At 32.9% G+C, this 26,729-nt stretch overlaps 7 protein-coding genes across 7 annotated transcripts; all 7 read right to left on the reverse strand.

Annotated features, from left to right (window-relative positions):
* Window positions 1-656: 656 nt before the first annotated feature.
* Window positions 657-1,602, reverse strand: LOC113856248 (casparian strip membrane protein 5). The gene is made up of 3 exons (XM_027487989.1): window positions 1,289-1,602; window positions 952-1,075; window positions 657-872 (listed from the first exon to the last, which is right to left on the reverse strand). The coding sequence occupies exons 1-3, from the start codon at window positions 1,600-1,602 to the stop codon at window positions 657-659; spliced, it is 654 nt and encodes a 217-aa protein (XP_027343790.1).
* A 1,022-nt stretch (window positions 1,603-2,624) lies between these two features.
* On the reverse strand, window positions 2,625-5,776 carry LOC113855931 (mitochondrial fission protein ELM1-like). The gene is made up of 11 exons (XM_027487560.1): window positions 5,579-5,776; window positions 5,385-5,499; window positions 5,292-5,337; window positions 5,104-5,200; window positions 4,221-4,382; window positions 3,980-4,106; window positions 3,538-3,650; window positions 3,376-3,439; window positions 3,198-3,291; window positions 2,863-2,971; window positions 2,625-2,726 (listed from the first exon to the last, which is right to left on the reverse strand). The coding sequence occupies exons 1-11, from the start codon at window positions 5,774-5,776 to the stop codon at window positions 2,625-2,627; spliced, it is 1,227 nt and encodes a 408-aa protein (XP_027343361.1).
* A 683-nt stretch (window positions 5,777-6,459) lies between these two features.
* On the reverse strand, window positions 6,460-8,078 carry LOC113856565 (capsanthin/capsorubin synthase, chromoplastic-like). Its single transcript, XM_027488426.1, has one exon. It carries the CDS (start codon window positions 8,076-8,078, stop codon window positions 6,573-6,575), a length of 1,506 nt encoding a protein of 501 aa, XP_027344227.1. The 3' UTR covers window positions 6,460-6,572.
* A 5,307-nt stretch (window positions 8,079-13,385) lies between these two features.
* On the reverse strand, window positions 13,386-14,420 carry LOC113855932 (NAC domain-containing protein 90-like). Its single transcript, XM_027487561.1, has 3 exons — window positions 14,267-14,420; window positions 13,877-14,166; window positions 13,386-13,715 (listed from the first exon to the last, which is right to left on the reverse strand). Exons 1-3 carry the CDS (start codon window positions 14,418-14,420, stop codon window positions 13,386-13,388), a joined length of 774 nt encoding a protein of 257 aa, XP_027343362.1.
* Window positions 14,421-17,028: 2,608 nt separating this feature from the next.
* LOC113856182 lies at window positions 17,029-18,090 on the reverse strand. The gene is made up of 2 exons (XM_027487901.1): window positions 17,926-18,090; window positions 17,029-17,587 (listed from the first exon to the last, which is right to left on the reverse strand). Exons 1-2 carry the CDS (start codon window positions 18,053-18,055, stop codon window positions 17,202-17,204), a joined length of 516 nt encoding a protein of 171 aa, XP_027343702.1. The 5' UTR covers window positions 18,056-18,090; the 3' UTR covers window positions 17,029-17,201.
* A 5,987-nt stretch (window positions 18,091-24,077) lies between these two features.
* Window positions 24,078-25,124, reverse strand: LOC113856208. Its single transcript, XM_027487941.1, has one exon. It carries the CDS (start codon window positions 25,030-25,032, stop codon window positions 24,331-24,333), a length of 702 nt encoding a protein of 233 aa, XP_027343742.1. The 5' UTR covers window positions 25,033-25,124; the 3' UTR covers window positions 24,078-24,330.
* Window positions 25,125-26,334: 1,210 nt separating this feature from the next.
* On the reverse strand, window positions 26,335-26,643 carry LOC113855933 (germin-like protein 9-3). The gene has a single exon (XM_027487562.1). It carries the CDS (start codon window positions 26,641-26,643, stop codon window positions 26,335-26,337), a length of 309 nt encoding a protein of 102 aa, XP_027343363.1.
* Between the last annotated feature and the right edge of the window lie 86 nt (window positions 26,644-26,729).

Raw genomic sequence — 26,729 nt, forward strand, 5'->3', positions numbered from 1 at the left:
GTAGAACTCAACTAACCGCTTCAACAAGATGCATTCCACCTCGCATGTCTTGTTTTTGACACGTGTCTTGTCTACCTAGTAAGTATTGTCCCTAATATTCTACCTTTAATTGAAAAAAAATTTCCGTAAAAGCTTTGCGTATTTTCATCTCTTAGTTTTTAATCTTTTTAAAATTATATATATAAAAAATATTTTTTATAAAATAGTCTCTTTCATTTATTTTTTATTAAATATTACGGGTTTTTTTATTTAACATCTTGTTATTTTAGTTTATCTAACCACGATTTTAAAATTCTAATAAAAAATTAAACTACTCTCTCCAATTCGAAATATGAAGCTGCTACGTTGGCTTCTACAAATCCAAATAATGAATCTCCCGAAGAAGCCCAACTCTTTTGTAAAATATTTTTGGCGGGGATTGCCAAGGCCCATGTTGAATAATGAAAATCTAAAGCAGCCTCTCCAAAATAAAAGGAGAAATGAATTTGTGGTAAAAAAAGATTGTCTTTTTTGCAATGTAGAGTTTGTTAAAACCACAAACCTTTGACATGATATTTCATTTCAATGTAATAAACATCAGTTACACCTCAAACTCAAACAAGTTTACAACAATTATATGAGAGCAAGGAACTTCTATAAATCACCACCATTGCCATTCAACTCCTTTTGAGAGCCACAGAGGACACCACTATCATGCAAATTAAGAAAACCGCTGCAACAAAAGAAAACACCACAGCCTCGCTTGTAACCTGACAGAAGTTACTGAACTGCTGACAAATGGCAACCCAATTTGCATCTTGGCTTCCATTATGAGCTAAGTACACAACAGCAGCAGCAGATGAAGCAGCTGCCATTACTAAAGCCATCATCACCTGCAAAATAATTGTAGTCAATTACTGAACAAAATATATTGATCATTGCTTTGTTTTTACTTATTGAGTTCAAGCTTACTATGTCTAAGATCACAAGTAGAAGCCTTGGCCCCACTGCAAAAGGCCTGACAATGCAGACAATTGAGAATGGCAAGGATAGGATCAGGAATCCACATGCAGCTCCATTTGCTATCACAAAAAACCTGCATGTAAAAAGATGATATTTGAATCTATTGAGTAATCTAACAGTTTGTGAGCTCGTTTATGTGTGTGTTAGTATTGAATTAATGAAATTGACCACAAGTCATGATTCCCATTAGGAAATATAGAGCGACAGGATTTGCACTTAAACTAAGGAAGAGAAAATGTTTTCTGATATCCAAAATTGGCATCATCTTTATGGAACATAAACTTACTTGAACATTGGAAAATCATCCCATTGAGCATGAAACTGAAGAAACTGTGTGAAGAATGGAAGTATCTGTTCATTGTTTCCCATGATGGCAGCAGCACCTAGAGTAGAACCAATAGCACCAAGCCTCAAGATGAAATCTAGGATTGCAACACCCTTTTTCCAACCACCTCTTGGTAGTGGGGTAGCTTTTGTGGAAACTACAGTTGCAGAAGGTGGAGCAGCATCAGCAGTGGCTTTTCCTTTGCCATTGCTCCTGGTCCTCTTGGATTCTGGGCTAGTTGCTGCTAATACCACACCCTCTTTCACTGAGTCCATCTGAATCTGATATTGCAGGTGCTCTTTTGAAGGATATGGAGAAAGCTTTTTGGTCGTATGTAAAGTTGAAGCTCTCACTTGCCAATATATAGATGCATTAAGAAGGTTGAGCCATTCAGTTAAAGGGGTTGGTAAGTGAAGATGCTCTATATTTCTGCCAAGTTTATTTCAGATAAGTTTTGTAATGAAGGAGTTGTTAAGAATTCACTTGCTCCACATCGTACCAAAAACATTTTCTCTTGATTCTGTTAGGTTCCTTCCTACCCCAAGTGTACCAAAATCTCCAACTAAACTGAGGAACGATGGTTATGAATTATTTATTTAATTGCATATCATACATTTCAATTTGGCGCAGGGGGTGGATAATTAGCGCAATACGGATTAAATAATATGAGCAGGATTCAGACAAAAACAAATACTATAAAATTAAGTACGTCTGAAGGGATTGATAAAACGCAAATTGAGTTATTAGTTAGTTATCAGCACTATGATAGATTTTTATAATTCCCCTTATCATAAGATAGATTTTTATAATTCCTCTTATCATAAATATATTATATTTTCATGTGCAAGACACTACAAGTTTTAGCATAGCGTAATTCAAAATGAAAATGTAAGTTAATACAAATTGTATTTGTATCGTATTGTATCATTAAACGGACGTCTCCAAGATAAAAGGATCGTAAAAGAAAGGAGCAGCAGATGACAAGCAGAAGGATAAAAAAAACAGTGCATTTTGTTTATAGCAGAAACATTTTTTCATCTCATTTATTTAAATGTGCCATTCGGCGCAAAAATGCCAAAACTCTCTTCCCAGTTTACAGCTAACCTTATATTACACTTCATCTTTGAAAATTGCTATGGTAGAAAGAATGATAAACATATAATCTGTGTTTCCTATTCGTGCTATGCAATCAAAGAAATATGATACTTGGGCAACTGTCTTCTAAACAACAAATGGTTACGGCCTTTAGGAAATATATAAACAAAAATTGAGCATTATGTGAACCAAGACTTAAGTTCTATATCTTCAGTTTCCATCCTCGGGCAGCAAGCGCTTCATGAACCCGTTTTGCTGCATCGGCAGTGTCATTAAGGGGTGGGTAGCTCCAATTTTCTGATATCTGACAATTTAAGGAAACGTGTACCCATTAAAACATGGATATTTGACACCGGAAGATATAACATTTCAAGACAAATGTCCTTCCACATATTAATTTTAATACACATATTTTACGAGTAGGTAGAATTCCAACTTACATCCTCAGACCCTGTAAAAGGCCTAACAACTCCCCGTTCTCTCAACGATTTGTGGAATTCTGTGAACTTCCATCTGCAACGCTCAGCTCCCATAATATACACAGGCTTTCTGTGGGAGGAACAAAATTGATGGCTTACAAACAAATATCAGAAATAACAATAACAGTAAGAGTGGGCTTCAGATAACATTAACAACCAAGTCTTATCAAACAATGCGAGACTAGTTACAAATCAATAGGGAACAGCGGTCTCTAAAAAAAATAAATTTTCAGTAAAATCATTAGGGATCAAGGGGGGAAAAAATCGAATAGTAGAAATATTTTTGACAGACATACCCAGTGCTGCAAGCTTCACTTATCATGCTAACTGAATTTGCTGTGACAACAAATGCATCGGCCCAAGCTAGATGCCCAATATGTGGGTTAGGTTCTGAAAATGGTGCTACTTTCAGGGATTAACCACTTTCTATCCGTTAAATAATTTAATCTAATCTAAACCAGAATAAATATTTACCTTGCCCGTCCCAAATATAAACTTTTGGATTATTCCCAAGTTCTTTCACTATAATATTGGACACCTGTTTAAAAGCAAAATACGGGGAAGAAAAGTGTGTCGGAGATGGAAAAAAATTCCTTAATGATACTCCCTTAAGAAATTTCGTTTTTTTCACCATACCTTTTGTGGCGTCCTCTCTGAGAAGGATATTCTTACACTCCCACAACTACCAAGAACACTGAGCAAAGATGTTGCTAATGGCTTTCCTAGATCAGCACCATATCGACAGTTTTCTGTACAGTAATATGGAAATCAGGTAAATTAAAATACTTTTTTTGGTCACTAAAGTTTGCTAAACATAAATCCCTATTGTTGTAGCCTTTAGACCAATAGAACTTTGAACTTTTTCTTGTCTTCTTTTCTCTCTGAAATCTTACTCTAATACTAACATTTCAAATTACTAAATTCATGAGAAAGTTTGTGTATGGTAAAAAACATGAGTGCTGAAATTCTGGTTAATTTACATCAAGTTCGACCTTTTTTAAACCATCGTTACAGTACAGTATAATGTAAATTTCAATGTCAAATCAACAACTGCCCACTGTCTGTAAACTATCATTACTTGTTGGTCTTCCAATGTGGACCACGAGCAAGGGCCTTGGAACGTGTGCAAACACATCATGCCATGTAATGGCAGCACTGCGAAGTGAAGCAAAATATATTTGATGTAAGGCTCCCAAGGTCAGAACCTAATGTAAATTACCACATACAATCCTCAGCAATACACAGTTGCTAACATGAAAGTAAAATCGCAATTTCTTCAGTATAGTAAAAGATAACTGCAGTCACATGATATGCTACACATGATACATACCACATGACTCAGGAGGCTCGCGTGGACTTATCCACCGTCGAAGAAACTTAGGAACCTGCTTCTGTGCTTCCGGAGTCAAAGGATAATAATAATCGTGATGAGGCGTAATCACCATATCAAACCTATTCAGATGCAACCTCGGATGTTGTATCTGTACCCCCGGGGAAGATCAAAGTTACAAATCAAAGTCAATGCTTAAATGAAGTAATAACACCACTGAAATATGGAAGTGCAATAAGTCACTGCCGAATACATGATACAACGCAAATTGAGACTAATAGATAAATCCACATTAAGAATAATATATAAATATATAAATATATATATATATATATATATATATCAGTTAGCATCTTAAAAGTAATTGGCCACAACAAATCTCAAAGACAGATAGTAACATGCAAAGAAAATAAAGGAAAAGAAAGAGAAGTTCAAGACATATGGGAAAGGGAATATTGAAGAACCAGAGAGTTCTCTCCCCCTCCTGTCAAGACCATGCCACAGAATCGTAGAGCTAAACTGGCATAGCAGTTGAAAGTTAAACAGGAAATCGCCATGCTAACAGTAGGCTGCCTCTCCTCTTTTGAATTTTGGAATGCATTTGCAACACCAACTTTTTTCAATGGCATGCTGAATCTCGTGGTGAATTTTATGGCACTGAAGCTTTTTCATTATTTCATCAAGCAGTTTCAACTCAAACAAGCAAGACATAGGGTAAGTAAATGCACATATATAGCAGCATATGAAATTTGAATTGAATCACATTGCTTATCAGCACAAAATACCACCACCCAGACAACAGAAGCACATTGGCAACCCAAGTTACAAGACACGACAGATAAAGAAAATGTGCACGAAACATGAGTGCATACCTGAACAACAAAAACATGGTCAGATGCTAAACGTTTTATGGAACTCGCAACCGAAACAGTGTCTCTTCCAGATGCAACCACCAATAACGGTCCCTCCCTATGAAACGAAAAATCAATAACATTCGTTATTTCCAATATACCATAAACTTAAAGCTAAAAAGAACGGGAATATAATCATATAAATAAACTTTTCATAAGTTTGGCGAGCCAAATTGACTATATGGTTGACATCAGCTTCAAGAATAACAGAGAGACCGTTATGTGAAGCTAAAGGAAGAAACTGAGATTTGTAAGAAAAGGCACGAAGATGGAAATTAGATAATGGATTTTCTTATGAAGAGAGAGGGGAAGCCATTGAAGCCAATCATTGATTCCTCCTTTGGGCCTCGTAACTCGCTGCAAACACAATCATACAGAGTGAGTGAGTAGAAATAGAATCAGAGAGAGAGAGAGAAAGAGAGAGAGAAGCGCGTACGTAAAAGAGATGGAAATGGGAGAGGCCAAGGACGCGAAGCAAACCGATGCAGTGATTTTCGGAGGAAGGGAAACCGTTGCCGATGACGAGAGCGCGGCGGAGGAGGGTGTGAGCGCCGGATTGGAAGATGTCGGGAGTGGCTCCGGCGGCGGTGGGGCTGGGTGGCTCCGGAAGTTGAATTGGCTTTAACGATTTCATTCGCACAACGACGGGAAGGGACTGTTTATTTTATTTTTTGATCTTGGAGCATTTTTAATACTATAATTCAATGAATTTAGATAACTTAATTTTTTATAATTGTTATATGATGCTTCCCATCATGACATATCACTTTCATTTTTAATTTTATATAATTTAAGCAATTTTTAATTAAACACTTATTGTATATGTGAACAACCACTCCTAACTTTCGCCTCAGCTAACTCAACGTAATATAATTTGGTATCATTACTTATTTGTTGAAGTACCAAAACAACCTCCATTAGAGAGTGTTACTATACTCTGCACTTTATTGGTATTTGGCATTTTATCACTAAGGGCTTATTTTGAGGTTTATAATTGTAGCAATGTTGTGTTTGAGCTAAGAAGAGCTATAATATGGTAGAGTTAATTTTCTTAACAATAATTTATTTTATACAAAACAACTTGAGCCTAATATCTTTTAAAAAAAAAAATAAAGATATATCTCTTGAATTAACAATTTGAATCAAAGCAATAGAACTTCCTAGATTGAGTAAGTGGTAAACGGGTGCATCGATATAATAAGGCATTCGTGGAGCACTTAAAATTTTCTTTTATTTCGAATTTTAATGTATAAGAATACGGGGGAATCCTTTGCACTAAATTATACCTGCTATACATAACAGGAGGCTGGTATTAATGTATTATATAGAAAGGGAAAACTTGCGATCAAAACATAAACTCCAGCCAAGAAGACAAACAAGGAAAATGAATAAGGAGTGGATGTCCATTTCACATAAACACAAACCTTCCATCATCCGATGTATTCCAAAGCAATATTGCCCATCATTTTAGCCAATGGTACGGGACATTTTGTGACAATATCAAACCTGGATGGATTTGAGGCATGACCAAAGAGTGATATGCTTAACCAAAGAAGCTCCTTTAGAGTCAAACTTGAAGAGAGGAACCCTTGCCAGTAATAAGGTTTCAAGTTAAAAAATGCATCAAAGAAACGCCTGCTTCCATTCAAATCAAGCTTCAACAGAGTCTCCATTCCAAAAGAGTAAAATTCCCTAGCGAGTCTGCTCTCAATTGGCCACATGCTATCCCAAACTTTGGCATGAAGCTGTTTGCCCCTGATCATTCTAGTGGACCCAAGGCATTCAGCTATGGCAACAGCAACAACAGGAACTATAGCCATTGTTCTAGCCACCATGTACCCAGTGGAAGGATGGACTACCCCGGAAGTCCCACCAATAGCCATAACATCTTGGGGTATCCTTGGGAGAGGTCCTCCCATTGGGATCAAGCACTTCTCATCCTCCAATATCCTTTTCACTCTAATTCCCAAATGCCTTAACCTTGCAACCATCCTCCTTTTCACTTCCATGTAGGACAACACTGGACGGCTAACAAGGGAAGTTTCTTCAAGAAATATCAAATTGGAATTAAATGGCATTGCATACAAGAAAGTAGGAAACTTGGAGTTGCTAACTCTCATGTAAGGCTCATTCCCCAAATGGGAATCCCTCCAATCCATCAAAACCATCTTATCCAAATCAAAAGGGTGATCATCCACTTCAGCCAAAACACCATGAGCAATCTGACAACCATGATTTCTCATCTTGTCATACTCTATAAAATTACTACCAAATCCACTAGCATCAACAACTAAACTCCCCTTCAGCTCTGTCCCATCATCACACAAAACTGTAGACTCAAACTCCTGGTGCTCAATTTGCCATACCTTTGCCTTGTAAAATCTAACCCCATTGACAATACACCCTTCAATCAATTTCTGTTTCAGCTTCTTCCTGCTAACTCTGCCATAACAACGACCCAAATACTTGGTCTTGCTATTATTAATATAAACGCAAGCCATAGGCCATGTTTTATCCAAACAATCCTCAAGACCAATATTCTCAAACTCATCTACCCACACACCATAGTTGTTAGGCCACATAGAGAGAGGTTCAGGGTCAACACAACAAACCTTAACACCATAAAGGGACACTTGTTCTGCCAGCCTTACGCCTGCAGGGCCAGCACCAATGATGATCACGTCAAAACGAGCGCGATCAGAAGGGTGGCACCATGGAAGGTCCAAATCCAAGGCTTCGGGTTGGTGCTCAGGCTTCAAGTCAAGGAAATTTCCAAACTTGCTGGCGCTGTGGATCCTGCCTCTGAACTTTCTTGAAGTTGAAGGTGATGTTGTGTAATGGGTTGGGGGAAGAGGGAACGACGGAGTGGGTGAGTTGAGGGGATGGTGAGTTTTGGTCGGAGGCGGTGGGGAAAATAACATGCAATGAGTGCCCATTTTTGCGGTAGGGTCTCTCTGATTCTGATTAGAATTGATGGAGAAAAGTACAAGGAAACCCAGCAGAAAGGAGGAAGCTGATTTGTTTATGGAAAAGAGAGCTTGGTAATTGGAAGATATGCATGCAGACAAAGGGGAATAAAAAAGCCACACACCCCAAGATGATGCTTTCCTACCCGTTTTAGTGCAAGTTCTAAAATGAATTTCACTAATTTTTCTTTTGTTTATGAATATTCTTCACAATAAATAACTTTATTTGAGTCAAAAATGTTGTCAAACGGTAGTATTAAATCTTTTACAGCTATTTTTTTTTTTCTATACATATACTTTGAATTTAAGATATTATTTAAATTTGTTTTATAAAAAATAATTAATTTTTATCAATACTAATAAAAAATAATAATATATAAAAAATACTTATAATAACAAATGGTTAGATTAATAACTAACATATTAAATGTATTCATTTATGTAAATAATAAATAAATATTTTATTAATTCAAATTTCATAATAAATAAAAATGTAAATTTTTTAACAATTAATATATCTAAATGAGTATTTATTTTTTGTATTTTAGATAAAAATAATAATAATTACTCTTTCTAATCTCAAATGTAAGTAATCTTAAGATACAATAGTTTAAAATACATGTATTTAAGTTAAATTTTATTTTTAATTACTTATTTTTTATTTTTTAAAATATGAATTAATAACTTTGAAATTAATTATTTTATTAAAATTTAATTATCTTTCATGCTAAATGACTTTTTAATTTTTGCTTGTTGACTTTATATTCAAGATAAGAACTTAAATTATTAAATAATGATATTTAATGTTAATAAAAATATTAAATTATTTTAAAGGATATATTATAAATATAACTTATGTTTTTATAAAATAAAAATATTAAATAAAAATAAATATTTTTAATGAATATAATATATATTTTTTATTTAAGACAAAATAATATTCCTTGTATATAAGAATAAAGAATGAAGGGAGCATTAATTTTGGACTACTTGGCAGCATTATTCATGGAGCATAGTACCTCGGCTACAGAGTGTCCTGACTATATATAGCTGTGTATTGCCTCCATTAACATCGGTAGTTGGATTAGTTTAACGTGACAGTGAGTGATAATCGAATTTTAAATTTAAATAAACACTTTCATATGATTAGGTTCGATTTTCGTGTTAGACGAGTACCCAATTTTTCAATAAGTGTCGAATTATGGTTGCACCAGATTTATGGCATAAATTGCTGCACATAAAATAACCTTAATAAAATTAATTTTTGTTATTTGTGTGAATTATATATTTTCATTATATTGTGTGCTTTTATTAAAAAATGTACATAAGAATTAATTTCTTAACGATAAAACAAAATGTTTGGTTTATGGTAAAACAAAATGTTTGGTTTATTGTAAAACAAAATCTAATGAATATTTGGATCAACACTAAAAATAAAAATAAAATAAAATCATTTTTTGGCTCCCAGATCATTAACAATGACTTTTGGACGGATAACCAATCCAAAACACCATCTGCGTATAGCTTCGTTATTCTAATGTTTGCCCTTTTTCGCTGCGCACTTGTCGTCCCACTACTTTCTATTATAATAAAACAATTTTAAAATTATTTATTAAAATAATATCATTTTAAATCTAATTACTGAGATGGGTTATTTCAATCATGTTTAAAAGGTACTGAGAAAAAAAAAAAAAAAAACCCACTTGTCAAAGTATGTGACAATAGTTCATATTGTAACGACGTGTAACGTTTCAATGCGGGACACTCTTCTAATGTAAGTCTTGTGACACATGTTCTAAATTGACACATAAGATGATACTACCTTTTAATATTAAAATTAAAATTAAAAATTTTCTTTTATTTTGATTAAATTTTCAATTTTCAATTTTTGTTCTACGTTAATTTAAATTTGAAATAAATTTTGTTCAATTTAATCAGATTTATTTCACTTTAATCAGAATTGAATTTGAAGCTTAAATTTTATTTTTTTATTGATTAGAAGTTAAATTCAATTTTTTTTTCACTTTTGACCACAGTTTAAGATTAAAAAATTAATATTCATAAAAAATATTAAAAAAATAAATTTTGATCAAAATGAGAAGTAAAAATTTAGTACATAGTGCGGAACTCATGTTGAAGTAAAAATACAGTACATGCTACACACTAAGATATGTCCCACGTCTCATTTTGCCATACGAATTTGTTCAATAATTTTTAAATATTATTGGATTCCCTTATTTTAATAATTAATTTTAAATGATATTATTTTAATAAATAATTTTTAAAGTTGAATTATTATGATTAAACCACCCATCTACCAACCACTCCTTTTTTGCCTTGTAGCATGTTTTGAAAAAGAAGAGTATTATCAATACAATACATTATTGAACACAAGTTTCATGATTAGTTAATTTTTTAAAAAATTAAAATAACTTATAGAAAGTAAGTCACATTAACTTTTTAAAAATTGATCAATAAAAAAAAAACGTATGGAAAACAGTGTCGGGTAACATTCTTCTTTGGAAAATTGGAAGATCATAATCTGAATGTCCACAGAACATAGACTAACTATCAAAGACAACATTAGCCCCTAACATTCACTGGAAGCTGCAAAGGACTCTGAAAGACCTCTATCTGCACTCTGTTGACGGATTGACACAGAAGCATAATTGAAAAGAAACGTGTTATTTTCAAAAACTTGCTTTTCCCTATACAAACACAGTTCTTGTTTTTGTTCATATTTTTTCTAATCAAAATGCACAAATGTCAATTATCATAGAAACATTTTCTTCTTCGTAAGAAACAGGATAATTGGATCGTACCACCTATCACACTTGCATTTCGGTAACTAATGAACAAAAACCTTTGGCACTGAGGACCAATTGCAATAACGATAAACAAAGCCAAGAACGGTTTCATCACACAAAATCACAACGGAAGAGAAGAAGAAGAAGTACTCACTTCCGTTGGTGTCGTTAGACACACAAAGGTAGTTGAGGCCATCGGATATTTGGATCAGAGACTTGGTGGCGACGGTTTGGAACTCCGGCAGCACCACCGTGCCTCTCGCCACGAAGGCAACGGAATCGCCATCGGGAATTGGCGGTTCCGAAGATTCCGAGAACTTTCACTCCATTTTATACCTACCAAGATCTTCCACATTACAATTAAATCCCTTGATTTCTGCCATTAATGTTTGAAATTGACCTAAAGGGAGTTTACTCAAAGTGATTTATGTTTAAATTTCGATTAATAACACAAAAACTATACCGTAGGAATTTATATTTTGATGTTAGGATAAAATTTATATATAATACTAAATTTTTCCATTAACAAATGTACTAAGATACATATGTTAAAGGCTTATTTCAACCTTTATTTTAAGTATAAATTAATGTTTGGTGCAAGTGATGTTAATGAACAAAAATGTTTTCACATAAACTTTTTCTTTAAAATACCGTCAAATTATATTATTTTTTTAAACAAAACTGTGCAGCCTATGTAAAGCAGAAATAATAATAATAATAATAATAATAATAATAATAATAATAGCGGTTTGGAAACAGACTTGTTTTTCTTCGCTGAACCATCGATATTCGTATGGAAGATAATTCTATAACTGCTTAAAACACGATCGAATTAAATCTTGCTACTGGGGTTGGAATTCTGCTTTAACAATGCGAAAGAAATCGATTAACATAAAAAGAAGAATAAAATATGAAACGTGTTATATTCATACGAAAGCAAGGACTTGGGTTACTTCCTGTGGGAAACTGGTTCATCGCCTCACGCTGCGTTATCAACTTGCACATTGCCAGGAAATTATTATAGAAAAAGAAATTATATTTAAGATATAAATCATCCCATGGAGCTCATCTAGTAAGCCATTCTGGACTTCAACGTATAGATGACTTGTATACCTAAGTTTTATTTATAAAAGGATAAAATTGGTTTTAGTTGTTTTAAAAATATTTTATTTAATTTTGATCTTTTGAATTTTTGTTACATTTTTCTTAAATTATTTACAACCTCATTAATTTTGGTACATAATAGACATATTTGTAGAAACAGTGATCACCAGTGCATAAGGTGACCGAGAAAACTATAGGTGAAATAATTAAAAAGAATTTAGAAGTGTTAATCAATTCATAAACATAATTTTTATGATAAAATATATAACATTGTTAAATCCATGTAAATGACTTAAAAAAAGGATTGGTAGTTGATTGTTGTAGGGTAATCCGCGTATATAGCTAGAATAAGCATTTTATACAAAAGCTAAAGAACATGCATTTGAAAGTCTTTGCCAAAGTCTGCATGTCTCATCCAAATCCAGCTGTAGTTAAAGCTGCGAGTTTGACCAATTTTTCAATACGTGGACATAAAAATGTAAGATCAGTTGACTGTATGTGGCTTTATTCCCGTGAAACCTGAACCTGCTCAAGCATGTTATTTGAAAATCTTGCCACAGTTTTCTGCCTATTTGTTTAGCGTGCAAAATCAATTTCAAGAGGAGGAGAAAAATGCTACTATCCTCCAACGTGTTTTACATTTTGTGCTTCTCGTATATTTGGCCGTTCATTTTGATATTTTCGTATTGAAGAACAAAAAATCAAACAGCCTTTTTATTGATTTAAAATTGATCGAATATGACAGTTTCTTTCCTAAAAAGACTTTGAAGAACAAGCCCTATCATATGGGTTGAAGTGGTCTAAATAGTTCCGAGAAAATAAGAAATGAACTAAGTTGAGTTTGAACGAAGGGAACAATTTAATTTAATGTAGACATCCCCCAAACAACCCTTGATTTGTTGCCGCATGCCAATTTTATTTGTTATCCTCGATCGGTGATGTAAAAAGAGAGGTGTGAAAAGAAATTGATTATCATTACAAAACAACAGGCCTTAGCAGCAATCTGCAAACTTACAAAAACAAGCATACAAAATGACAAAATCCACGTTACATTCCTTTTACACTTGGACCTTATTCCTAACTGAGAAAATCAATCACTATTCTAAACAACAAATATAATGATTATGTTACAACATATCCCCTACGAGTTGAAGGAAATTAACCGAACCCAACTACACCTACAATTTAGATGGTTAATATATGAAGACTTGCCAGGTCTCTAAGCAACGAAAATTTTTATGTAGCTTAAAATCACATGGTTCCGGTCTCTCACCTTACACACATCAACTTTTTTCTGTAATCTATAAAATTTATACATTATCACAAGATGATTTGTCCTGACCACTTTAAAATTTCTACACAGTGGTTAGTTCCAATTAAGTTGTTCCCATTCCCAAAGTGGTACTTCAACCCCATCATGTTGATTCCAATTTGTAGCGCTTGAGCATGCCCCAGTTTGTGAGATATGAACAGCACTGTGGTCCCCACCTCCTCCTACAGCATGGGAAGTGTCAGACGAGCTTGATCCCTCTTCCACTGCCGGCGGTGCTTCCTGCGTCTGAGCACTTGTTGAAGCACCACCTCTTCCGCCTTCAATTCTTAACTCCCCTCTTTCCCTCTCTAGTGGCCGTCGATCAAACGATCGAAAGCTTCCCGATATAACATAAACTCGGCACAAGCTGAATTCGTGCCTCAACTAACATGAAAATTTGTGACAAAAAAAAAAAGCTATTACAAAAACCAACGTTAATTACTACTACTACTAGCACTCCATGACGCTAGCTATATTATATTCTGTCATGTTAGTTATTTAAATAACATAATCGTACAATATGATCAATATAATAATATGTATACCTTTGGAGGGGTTGTGTTGGATTGGTGAGAATGTTCAATGGCTTTGTACTCATGCATCTTCCATTTGGTTTTCCTACCAGTAGGAGCTTTCCCTTTGTAAAATACCATGGTTTTCTTGATTCCAATGACTTTGCTGTCGGAAGAGTAAACGTGACCAGGAGAACCCGTGGCTTTCCAATACCCACAAGCCGTGGTTCTGTTGGGTCTCCCTCCTCTGGCCTCTCTCTCTTGTCTGGGTGAAAAGAAAAACCATTGCTCCGTGTCTCCACGACATAGCTCCCCTGCAAGTGCTGATCACAAGAAACCCATTTGGGGGTATGAAACGTACTAAAGAATAATAAGTAACAAAAATGTCCTAGTACGCAGTTGAGAACTGAAATATAAATGTACTTGGAAGGTTCCATGGCTCTACGCCATTGATGTCAATTACTGGGATAACTCTGCTAATGTCAGGTCGTTGCCCTTCTAGCTGGTTGTGCAGATAGCAGCCAACAAGCTCTTCTTCTGTTGGGTAAAATCGAAAACCAGGTGGGAGGTCGACCATGTCGTGTGTGTGTGATTGTTGTTCCTCGTACTTGGTTTTTTTTGTTTTAGTTACCGTTTGCACAATTTCGAATGAGGTGGGCTATTATATATTGTGATGGGAGCAAAAAGAGTAATGTTTAGGAGAAGAGTGGGGTAGGGATATTCGCCGAGTGAAATTAGAAAAGCTAATGAATTGGGAATGGTTGGAAACTTCCACGCGTTTGCAAGGACCAGAAAACGTCTTTGTGCCCCCATAAACTGTTCTCATCACTCGGGTATATATGTGTTTATGTTTTAATTATTATTATTATTAATATGTTATGTCTCTGTAGCACTCTTCCTTTGAATCAGTCCTCTCCTTTCTCTTGTTTGTTTTCTTGTATAAGCCCAACCCTTTTTCTGATATTTGTTTTGTGTATCAGATTTTGCCAATGGTACTTTTCCATGCGTCAATCTTAAATCCTTTTGCTTATCTGCTGGGCCAGGGAATCCTGTAGGGGGAAGTGGAACAAGTCTTGCTTTTCGTGTCTCATCAATGCGCTGTTGTTGATTCTTTTTTTTCCCCTCTTCTTCAAGATCTTCCCTTGTTGATGTCGCCAGATATGTATAAAGATGCAATCTACTTCAAATTTATTCTGTTTATTTAAAAATAATTATTTTTTCAACTTTAGATAACTTAGAAAAAATAAGTAGTTGTTTCTCTAAAATTAAACTAAATCAAATATGTAATCAACTTTATAAATTTAAATCAACAAGGAAATAATAAAATCATGTTTAATAGGTTAGGTATTTGGCTCTTCTAAATTATATATAAAAATAAATAGTTATTACAATCGTATATTTAAAACTAATAAAAAAATTACAATAATTTTATAACATTGTGAATATATTTAAACTTTATTATAATTTTTATTGCTTTAAATTAATAATTATAAGTTCACATTTTATCGTAGTATAATTTTAAAGAAGCCTATGTTCAAATATAGAAGAGACTAAACATGTAATTTTTAAAAATATCTGTAATTTTTTAAAGATTTAAGTTGAAACAGTTGTAAGACCAGAAAAATGATTAGCTTGTGTTATTCTTACATGAATATCACCGACAGAAGAAGATAAAAGTAGTATGAAAAGTTAAGAGTAAAACGTAATTAATCATAAGCCCGACGACATAGTTGTAGTCAATAAGCCCAACAATTCATTATTTTATTATTGTTTATTAACACTAAATACTTTAAATGACTATTATTTTAAAATACTTTAAAATTTAAAATAATAAAATACCCAACCATGTTATCCCAAAGAGCGATTACGTGAATTTACTCGAAAGAGTAATATGATTTATGCATCCCTTGAGCTTTGGTTCAAAGGGGACAGTCCCCACATGATTGACTTCAAGTCAAGTCTTTGGGGTGTCGTTAATTCAATTATAATTATTTATTAATTAATATTTTTCACTAAAGTGATTGCCTAGTGTTTATCAAGTCATTTACCCTTTGTTTAGCTCACGAAAAAGTAGAAAAAATTAGCAATAAAATGTGTTATTTATATAAATTAAGAAAAGAGTTATTTGCTTACTTGGACAAATGAAGAATAAAAAAAAAATTATGTGTACGGAAAGTTATTTATCCTTTATGAGAAATTTATTGAAGAGGTGTATTGTATTTATAAAAATTATTTTTATTGAATAATGAAATTTATTTCTGTTATTTATTGAAATTATCTTTTATTATTAAAATATTAATATTTTATTGTGATGCGTGTGACATGGTAGCGTTGTGCATGCAGCTGGGCTGATCTATTCAAATAAACAAAACGAAGGAATGAGAAAAAAAAAAAAAAAGAGAACAATGAAGAATCTTTCTATTCAAAGAGTTTCTAAGATGAGGGAAGAAGTTCTCTTTTTGTTGCGTTTCACACTTACATACTCCATTTTTATTAATGTTACTAATTGAGAAATCTATTTCATTTGTACCTCATTTTTTTTCTATTTATCTTATTTTTATTAGGTATTTTGTAATACGTACATATATTATATATAAATAATTATGATTTTCAGTGAAATACATAATTATGTGCATTTATTAATGGATAGCAGATCTTAGGGGATGGTTTCTAGGATACATCACATCACTTCACTTTTGTCGTAAACAAGTGGCTACGGACTTGGCGCGTTGTCAGTGTCAGATGTGAGCCCAAGTGAGAAATACTTGTTTCATTGGACTCTATCAAAGTCATAGTTTGGGTTCAAAAGTGCGAGCACCCATTGGACAAGGATCTGTATGAGTGAGTTTTGTTCCCTCACATTGGAGGTTAGGACATGGTTTTTTTTTTTTATTTCTCAAATGATTATGACTCAATTTGAGTAAATTTATAAAAAATATTTATTAGAAAAAATTAATGTAAAAAATAAATACAGTTTTCTCGTGTTTTAAAAACAACTTATATTCTTCAAATTTTAAAGAAGTTAAAGAAAAGTACTTTAAAAAAAATGTTTTTTAAGTTTTAGAAAAAATTTATCCAAAGGATTTCATAATAGTTGTTTTATAGCACTATGATGATAATAGTAAAACCGATTAAAATGGACAAAGCAGTTAAGCAACAAGCATGGCCATATATTTCAACTGAGAAATCAACTTCCTTAACACATGCAATAATATTTAAAACCCCAACTATATATGCCATTTTTCATGTTACACGCATGAGTCATAACGCATAAGAATAAAGCATGCAGAAAACAAGACCATAGGATAATATATATATATATATATTCTTCCCAGTGACAATATATTAATGGAACACATTAAGGTATTCCAATGATGGGGATGAAAGGCAAGTAGTAGCTACTGGGTGCCAAACCCCACTCCGGAGGCAGAGGAAGATCGATGGTTTTGGACGAAGCAAACTTGTTGGCAGCGTTGCATTCTTTGCTTTGGGGACACGATGTGAAAAAACTAAGAGGGGTGGATATGGTGTAACTATTTTTCTCTTTTTCCTGCACAATTTGGGACACTTGGTTTTCCCTTGAGGCATAAAGGTGGTTTGGCCCACCAAGAAGTTTTACATGGCACTTCTCTGAGGGAGTTTTTGTATGCTCTGAGGGAAGGTCAACCTTGAAGAAGCCCTTATCTTCTGTAGTTGCCATAACCAGTTTTTTCACACCTTCACACTTCACTGAGACCTTAATGCCTGAAAACATAATAGAGTTTATTTTTCTTTACTACCATATTATTCATCACACCTTCTTTTTCTTCATATTTTTCTTTCTTCCATTCACTTTCAAAATGAAGGGTCAATCTAAGTTACTGCATAAGATAAATAATCTCATTTTAAATGGACTAATGAAGTAAGACATTGTCCATGTATAAAAATTTATTTTTATTTAATTTCTTACAAATAAAATCTCGTTTGTCTAAGTAGGATATCCTTTAGTATTTTAACTGAGTGAGAAAGTAATATAATCAAACATATTAAATTAAGCTCAAAGCTAATGAACAATGAGACGAGAGTTGATACAGGAGACAAACCAGAGAAATCGTAGTTCTGAGAGCAGTCAGCGCAAGAGACTTTGCCCTCTAAATTTTGGCATGCTGAGGGGCCAATTCTGGCTAGAGCTAAAGCAAAAAGAAGTGTTGTGATAGCCTGAGTAAACGCCATGATGAGCTATGGAAACAAGAAATAGCTGACAGATATTGAAGCCAGAAAACTTTGAAGAGAAGAAGATAAGTTTGAAGGGTATATATAGTGGCAGCTTAAGACAAACATAATAAATGTAGGGACCTAAAGCTGATATTAGTAGTTGGTGTCAACAATTGTAGTTATGTTCACTCATGTAGGGTTTATCAATACATGAGAAGAAGCTCCTAGCTGCATTAGTTCAAAATATCCAAACTTGCCTTTTATCTATGGAAGAATTTATTTAACATGAATTTTTAAACAACAGGTTGGCCCTTTGACTTAATTATTAGAGTAAGGTTTTGGCTAAATTTCTCTATAAGATAAATAATTTTATCTTAATTAAATTAATAAAAATAAGATATTGTATTAAATTATATTATTTTTTATAAATAAAAATCTTATTATCTAAGATAAATTATTTATCTCATAAGATAACAAAAGCAAACCCTGGCCTCACAGCAAAGAAACTTTGTCTGATTATGGTTACTACACTGAAGTATGTTACTTCCATGATTTTCGAGATTTTCAAACTCGAAGGATAGTATCTTAATTTTATGTCTCAGATAAGCCATGCATGAATCGTTCCCCCTTCTTCCGGAAGAGAGAAAAGACAAGCATGAATGCATCATGTACGGTCCTTCGGCTACTGAGTACTGTAATGTATTCCATTTCCTAGGCTATAAGGAATTAATAATGATTAATACCTTTCTAATGAGGGTATATAGTATGGTCAACGTGGTTAATACCTTCTAATAATCCTATTTCTCTAAACGCCACATGATTAATTTGATTTGAAAACAAGTTTTTTAATTAGATCTTCAAATGGTTGAACTAGGGTTATTCATAAAGGAAATTGAGTTAGGTCTTACTTGCACTGAATTTTTAAATAAATTAAATCATGCATCTAAATTAATTTTAAATACAATTTTATTATATATATATATATATATATTATTAAAAAGTATACAAATTAATTTTTAACGTCAAAACAAATGGGGGTTAATTAAGTTAAAATTATATTTAATGTTGACCAATATCAAAACATTGGTTGTGATTAAAAAAATAAACAGAGAACAGAAAAGATATTGGGATAATTAATGGCAAGTACAAGTGCACCGATCCTGCCCTTTTATTGAGTAGAATAAAGTGGCTTTTGCTGTAACAAATCTCCTGGTAGAAGGAATCCATAAGAGCCACTAATTAGCTTAGAATTTCAACATGGATGTAGAAAATGCATTTCAACGTTGTTATGATATTTGGCGGATAGCCAAGGACGATAGGTCACACTAACTTGCTCTGAATATTAATGAACCGTAAGTAGTTGGTCGATCATGAGTCGTAATCGCCTCTTTTACGTAGCTACACCCCAAATAAAAATGACAAAGATAGCTCAAATAATATGTGCCATGTTTTAATAAATAATTGTATAACTTAGGTCTTGTTACATGACGGGAAATAAACTATTGTAGAACGATCCAATCTATGTGCCCTAAATCTTCAACTCACTATATAGGAATCGCAGTGAAGGGATATGGTAATACAAGGAAGAGGGCTCTACGTAGGAATTTCATTTTAAGTTGAAGAATATACAATGTTATTGCCCATTGAATATGCAACCCAAGTTTTGATGCAAGATTTTTTTTAACTGAAGGCCTTCACATGAAAGAATTTTCATTACTATTTACCTATGATTGCTGGCTACATGCACTTTACCACCAACATTTACACAAGTAGTATGCTTATTATTTTTCACTTTTCCGCTGTTTCTGTCAACTGCAAGTAGCTCCGACAATCATAATACGCTCACAATTCCTCGTGGATCGAACTATTAAAAAGAATACAAGTTTAGGAATATGCTTAAAATTAGCAGAAGAGAACGGACAAAAGGACAACTAAATAAAATACCACAAAAATTGTTATAATTGTTTTGTATTCAACTACACTGACTACGGGTGTTTATAATTATAATTTATAATGTACATTGCAAATCATGTTTTTTTTGTTTTTGTTTCTCATTAATATTCTTCATAAGAAGCTATGCTCAAATGTGGACGCATTTTTCCGCGGAAATTTCATGTTGAATGTTTATATTGTATCATTATAATTTTCTTAACAAATATCTTAAAATAAAATTAATTTTAAACTGTTAAATGTATGTGAATAAATTAATTTAATTCATATATTTTTATTGAAACGAGTGTTTTATACTTGAAAATGTGAAAAATGATTTTCTAATTGAGAAACAAACAACCCCTTAGCCTTTGTAAAGAGTAAAGACTTGAGATAATCTCAGAATGAGGAAATAGAAATATTGACAAGCTCTTTTAATGGTAGTGCAAGTGGATGCTAAGAATGGGGCGTTGCATATTAAGAGCGAAAAAGTAGCGTCACGTGCAACAGAATAAAGTGTTTATTTACAATTGTATCAGTAGCTACTCCACCGCAACTTACAGTAAATGAAGTTAACATATTAATATTAGACCATGAATATTACGGAACCCATTATTTGCCATCAACCTTTGTCCCACCATAAAGGAAGCTACAACACTACTCTCAATAACAAAATTATATGTTTATAAGGTAGGTGGAGGTAACAAACAATAAAGAAAATGAAAAAATGAAGTAAAAAAGTGTGATTGACAAAAAAGATGATGAAAAATGTAAGCATAGATGAATATAAAAATATGTGCGTTTCTCTCGCAGGGGTTATGTGGCACAAAATGCCATGGGGTTAGGCTTTGAAAGTGCAGATTTTTACAGCACTTTAAGTCGACTACCCTACGGATGCTATTGTATTTTATCAAAAACTAAATTTTCATTAATTAGGTGGTCTCTTCTACGTGACCAAAATTTGTATAATTTTTAATTTCAATAAATTATATTAATTTTTTATCAATTATTTAATATAAAATAATTTTTTATTAAATTAATTGTTGGCTTAAAATTATATTATTTTGATTATTTTTTTTGTAAAATTTTATTAAAATGAAACAATTATAAGAATATAATTTTAATATTTTTATTTTAATATTAAAATGAAACAATTATAAAATATCAAATAATTTATATTAATGTAAAACTTTGTAAATATATCTATATAATATTTTTTAATATAATGGTTAATTTTAAAATAAAATTATAAAATAAAAAATATTAAACTATATAAAATCAAGGCGTAATTGGCATTAGTGTAAATTGACCTTTCTTCAAATTGACGCACACGCACATAAGCATCAGGGACTGTTTTTCTTTAAAAAAAAAAAAATGCTAAATTAAACATAATCAAATAATGCTTTAAACAACAATGCATCAAAATTAAATTAATAAAAACCTCACAAATTTGACTACTTTAACTTTAAAATCATTTTTTTATTATTGTCACTATTATATATATCAAATTTCACACAATTTAAATTTTTAAAATAAAATAATGTAATAAAGTACTTATTAAATTTGTTTTTATAAATTAATCTACTTAATAAAAATATTTAAATTGTAAATCTCACATTTTATAAAAAAAATATTAAAAGAGTAAGTATCCAAATTTATCATCTAGTATCAAAACTCTTAATAATATTATTCCAAAAATTTGAAAGATATTTTAAATTCAAAAACATGAAATACAAAAGTAATTTCATAAACATGAACTCCAAAAATTTCTAAAACATTAATTTAAGATATTACATGAACTTAAAGGCTAATGAGAAAAAAAATGACAAAATATAAGAAACTCCATTCTTTCCCAACAGACAAGATCAAATTTAGTTCCACTGTTTATGACTAGAAATAAATGGGATGCATTTCCTTGTAAAGGACATTTCTATTCACCATTATTTAAGACATAATACTGTTATGTTGTGAATTGGTTTGAGCCCTTTCGGGAGAATGACCTGTTTACGACTCAAATCAAACACATGAAAAACCAGCAACCATTACACGCTGCTAGTAACAAGTCTAACAAAAATTTCTGAATCCTTCGCTAAGACATATCTAGCATGGAATTGCTCTATATGTATGTTACTTCATTTACGTCATGTCACTCCCCTCACCCAACCCAATGAGGGAGAGTTGGAGAGAAGACTCGAAAATTCTTAAACAAAGAACAGACAGATGATAAGAAAGAAAACAGAAGACAAGATAGAAGGGTGGCTAATCATGCATTTTTCATCACAAACAAACATATTATTAGACTAGAATAACATCCACATATTCTTCAAAAGTTAACGAAAAGCCAAAGATACTTAGGTTGCATTTTATTTGCTACAGTACGCAGGACTGGACAACACAGAAACATTTATTTTATTTCATGTTTGATTTAAAAATGATCAAAGGACAGAACAAGATAAAAGATGAAGCACCGGACACCAGAGGTCTAAATATTTGTTATTAAAAACAAAAAGAGACAACTTTTTGACCCACAGGCACAACAGCACCCAACCAAAAGTAAAAAATATCTATCAATTTGACCAAAGCCCATCAATGCCAAATGGAACAACTAGCAAGCCCAATTACACTTAAACCTAGCACAAGCCCAACAATCTCAAAAATTATTGTGCTACGCTGTTCCTCTCAATGTGCATTATCCTTTGGATCTTTAATAAATACTACTTTCGTTTCTATTTATCTATCTAGAAAAAGAAGAAATTACACAAACAAAAAATTTGATCATTTTGTTAGAATTAATTGCTAAGTTTCCTTATGAACCTTAACGGTTTTTTTAATTATTTAAAGACAGATAAATAAGAATAATTTTTAATTTTTCTAACAGATAAATAGAAACAAAAGTAGTACAAATAGCAATTACAAAGTCAATAACTAGACAATAAATCCAACCAAACATTAAAGTAAATGACTGCTTTCATTTTAATTGACCCAAACATTGGGAACGCTTAAATTGAATACATATGTTATATAGAAATAACCAGTACACAATAAAAGATAAAATGTGTGAATTGGAAGGAGAAGATATTATAGATAAATTAGAGAGATCGAGGGTGTGTGTTATAATCTTCACAAATGAGAACTTGTAGTCAAAATTATTCAGTTATTTAGATAAAAGAATTACAAAAGATCACTGATTTGCGGCCACGAAAGAATTTATCACATTCCATCTTAAAGGATAAATAATCAATATATCCTAATAGCCTATTAACTGGTACATCATACAATATACCAAAACAAGCACATACTAGATTTGAAGGAGTAAGGTGGCTGCATACGGAGGAAAGAAACTAACCATCATATTTACTCATTTTCCATTCTATCCTTGTCATTCCTAACATACTCAAAATAAAGAGCATGTTTATATTCACACTAAAATAGTCATGAATTGACATTTACTTTAACACTATTAGTAGTAATTTTTGTATTAAATCCATATTTATAAATTTTTCAACGTGTTTTCAAACGCACATGAATACCCAAGTCCCGAAAGCTGAGGCTTATCGCAATTCCCTACCCTACAGGCTGACATAATGAGAGAAACATTAACACAGAATAGACCCAAAAAACAAATACCACAAACAATGCACCTATCATAATTCCTAAATCTATTAGAGAAAAAGACTATAAAGAACCATTGTGTATCCTATTTTCACTACAAGGAAACGTTCAAAGTTGGTTTTGGGAAAAAATGACAGCAGGTAATCAGGTGTTGACAAATTTGTGTCTGTTTGGATTACCAAATATCCAAATCCGAGCTACCTTGCCCATTTCCAATGTCTGAAGGAACAATTATTCTTTTTACTTTCAAAAGAATAAGATGTAATTAGGCTACAATTGATTGATTGAATGTCTAGACATTTACCAAGCACTACAGCTTCAACAGGAATTTGCAAACAAACGTGGTGAACTAAACAAAGATGCAACCCAAAAATCAGCCTTCTTGTTAAAATCCGTGGGATTAGGGTGAAGCAGTTGATTCACACAAACTCCAAAAATCATCAGAAAACAGTAAAATATCTTCCAATGGGACTCATTAAGGAACATTGATTTAAAATTGGAAATGCACTTTAAATAAAAGTAAATTATTAAATATCAGGAGATAGATACAAAGGTTCTCTCGTCAATCAGGGAAATCAAACATTAATAAACCAATAATAAAATACTTAACCATTATTGACCATCCCTTCAAAATTTACATTCAATTGAGGTTTTAGGGTTTTAGCATTTGCCAGTGTAAGAAAATCCAAGAGCCAAAAAACTTAAGATTATCTCAAAAATCAAAAGGAAAACTGAAAATCCAATGCGTTTGTTCAGCCATAGAAACCTGTTTGGCGCCAAACGGCATTGCGAACCTGGCGCAAGTCTCTCCCCTTCAGCGTTCTCCCAGCTCCTTCAAGAACCGAGCACGCCAGCATCGGCGACTTCGACGAATTCCTCGCCACAATCTCGTGCGGCGGCAGCATCTCTTCGTCCTCCGCGGCGTCGCCGTCGTCTTCGTCGAACTCGCGGCGCCTCCTCAACATCGCCGGCGGAGGCACGTTCACCGGCGCTGACTGGTGCATCTTAACCGACGACAAGGGATTCCGGTCCGGCGGAGGCTTCGGGATGGCCGGAATAAGACGCGAGGATGAGGAAGAGGAGGATGAGGACAAGGACACGGAAACGGAGACGGATGCCTTTTGGAAGAAGTGCGAACCGTTCCGAGCGTTTGGGGAGGGATCGTTTTCCGGCAAGGCGGCGAGGATGCCGAACGTGTCGGTGGGGCCGAACACGAAACCCTTGTGGTGGTGCGAATGGGGAAGGTGGTGGTAGTGGTGGTTGGGAGTGGCGGAAGAAGAGGAGGAGGAGGGTTCGGTGGTGTCGTCGTTGAAGAAAACGACGTCGTCCTCGATGAGGTCGTCGTCTGTGGTAGGATTTTCTAGCGGCGGCGCGTGGGACGGCACCCCGAGGAAGCGCTCCGTCGAAGAGAGGGGTTTACGATTGCGGAACCGGTTCGGATCGTTAAGATCCATGTTAGGTTCGGGTTCGGAGCTTTATTGCGTCCGTGTGGTGTGTGCGAGAGAGAAAGGTCGGGTGAATTTAGAATGCGATAGATAAAAATAAGGGTAATGGCTATGCTTTTGCTCTTTTTCCTTTTATTTATTATTTATTTACATTATTGTTATTCAATGGAATCTTAATCTTCTTATTGGCTATAATTGGGCGTGGCAACTAATAACACATCAACGTCGATAATGTGATGCCGTTAAAATTATCTTCGTCCTAAAGTTAGTAAGCTTATGTTTATTTCATTTAATTTAAAATTTTTTTTTTATTAAAATTTAAAAAGTATTATTTTATTTATCCATTTAAAGAGTTTTTTTATTTGTTTTTTGTTACATAGAGAAAATTTTTATGTATTTTTAAACTTACTAATTATTAGATAAGAAAATTTGCATCAGTAAATTTCACAGACTGAAAATAAAAATTGCTTACAAAATGATTGTATTTTTTTAATTTTTTTTTAGGGAGGAGAGAGAAGAGAAATGGAAGACAAATTTTATATTTTAAATAAATATATTTAAAAATAATATTTTTAAAATAAAAAATAAAAATTGATATAATAATATAAATTTAATATATTAATTATGCATTTATTATTGTAAATGATATATTTAGTTTAATTTAAAATTTAAAAATATACCTTCCCTTCCTTTTTTTTCAAAATTCTCGTCTATTTGACATATATTTAGATGACATAATAAGCTTATTAGAAAAAATTCACGCATTTTTTATATTTAACTTTGTAATGTTTAAAGGGGAAAAAAGAGAGTGATAAAAAAAATTGAGTTTGTAAGTGATTCTTTTTTATGGTTGTAGTATTGCCTTTTATGCCAAGATTTGACTAATCCATCATTTATGCATAATAACCAAGATTTAAAATGGATAAGTTATAGTAACATCATCATTTGACATATATATTATTGTGATTTTTCAAGTATATTATATGTTATGTCATTACTGTGTTTTGAAACAGAGTCCACGTGGGAATTACTAACTTCATATTCATAAAAGAAAAAATAAATCTTACACGTTAGGTGGAAATTGGTAACACGTGAAAGTTCTTTATTGTATTTTCAGACATTGATAACATTAGTTAGATCAAGCATTTGACATCTCACACCATCTTATAGAACTATTTATTGGACTGCAAATAAGTGAGATGATGGTGAGAAAGAAATAATTAAAGAAAAAAAATATGTAACTTGAAGAATAAGTAACAAAGCAAGCAAAGGTCACATTGTGGAACTAAAGGTGGTAAGTTCTACCCATTATCATGCTTTGTGAGCAAAGCCTTTCTTCAAAGTTTGAATGGTGGCAACATCAGTTTTGAAGGCCAAAGCCAAGACATGATCGTTAATGGTTGTGTTAAAAAAAGTGTTAGGAATGGACACAGTCCCGACACTAGCACTACCAAAGGCAGAAATAGCTACAGCAAGTTTCTGAGGATCAGCATTGAATTGGAAGTGCACAAGGCACTTTGGAAACATTAACATGTCACCGGGTATTAGTGTCTGAGTGAATATTCTTATTGGTTGTGTCCACAAATCCCACTTGAAGGCAACCCTGAATAGTAAAGTCATTGGTATTCGCACAATGGTAAAAACATACATGATCAGTGTCAGCACCTTAAAGGTGATGGAAGTCGTGATTATAATTAATTAGCTAG

The sequence above is a fragment of the Abrus precatorius genome, unplaced genomic scaffold, assembly GCF_003935025.1.
Source record: "Abrus precatorius isolate BTA unplaced genomic scaffold, Abrus_2018 Scaffold11, whole genome shotgun sequence".
Classification (NCBI taxonomy): domain Eukaryota; kingdom Viridiplantae; phylum Streptophyta; class Magnoliopsida; order Fabales; family Fabaceae; genus Abrus; species Abrus precatorius.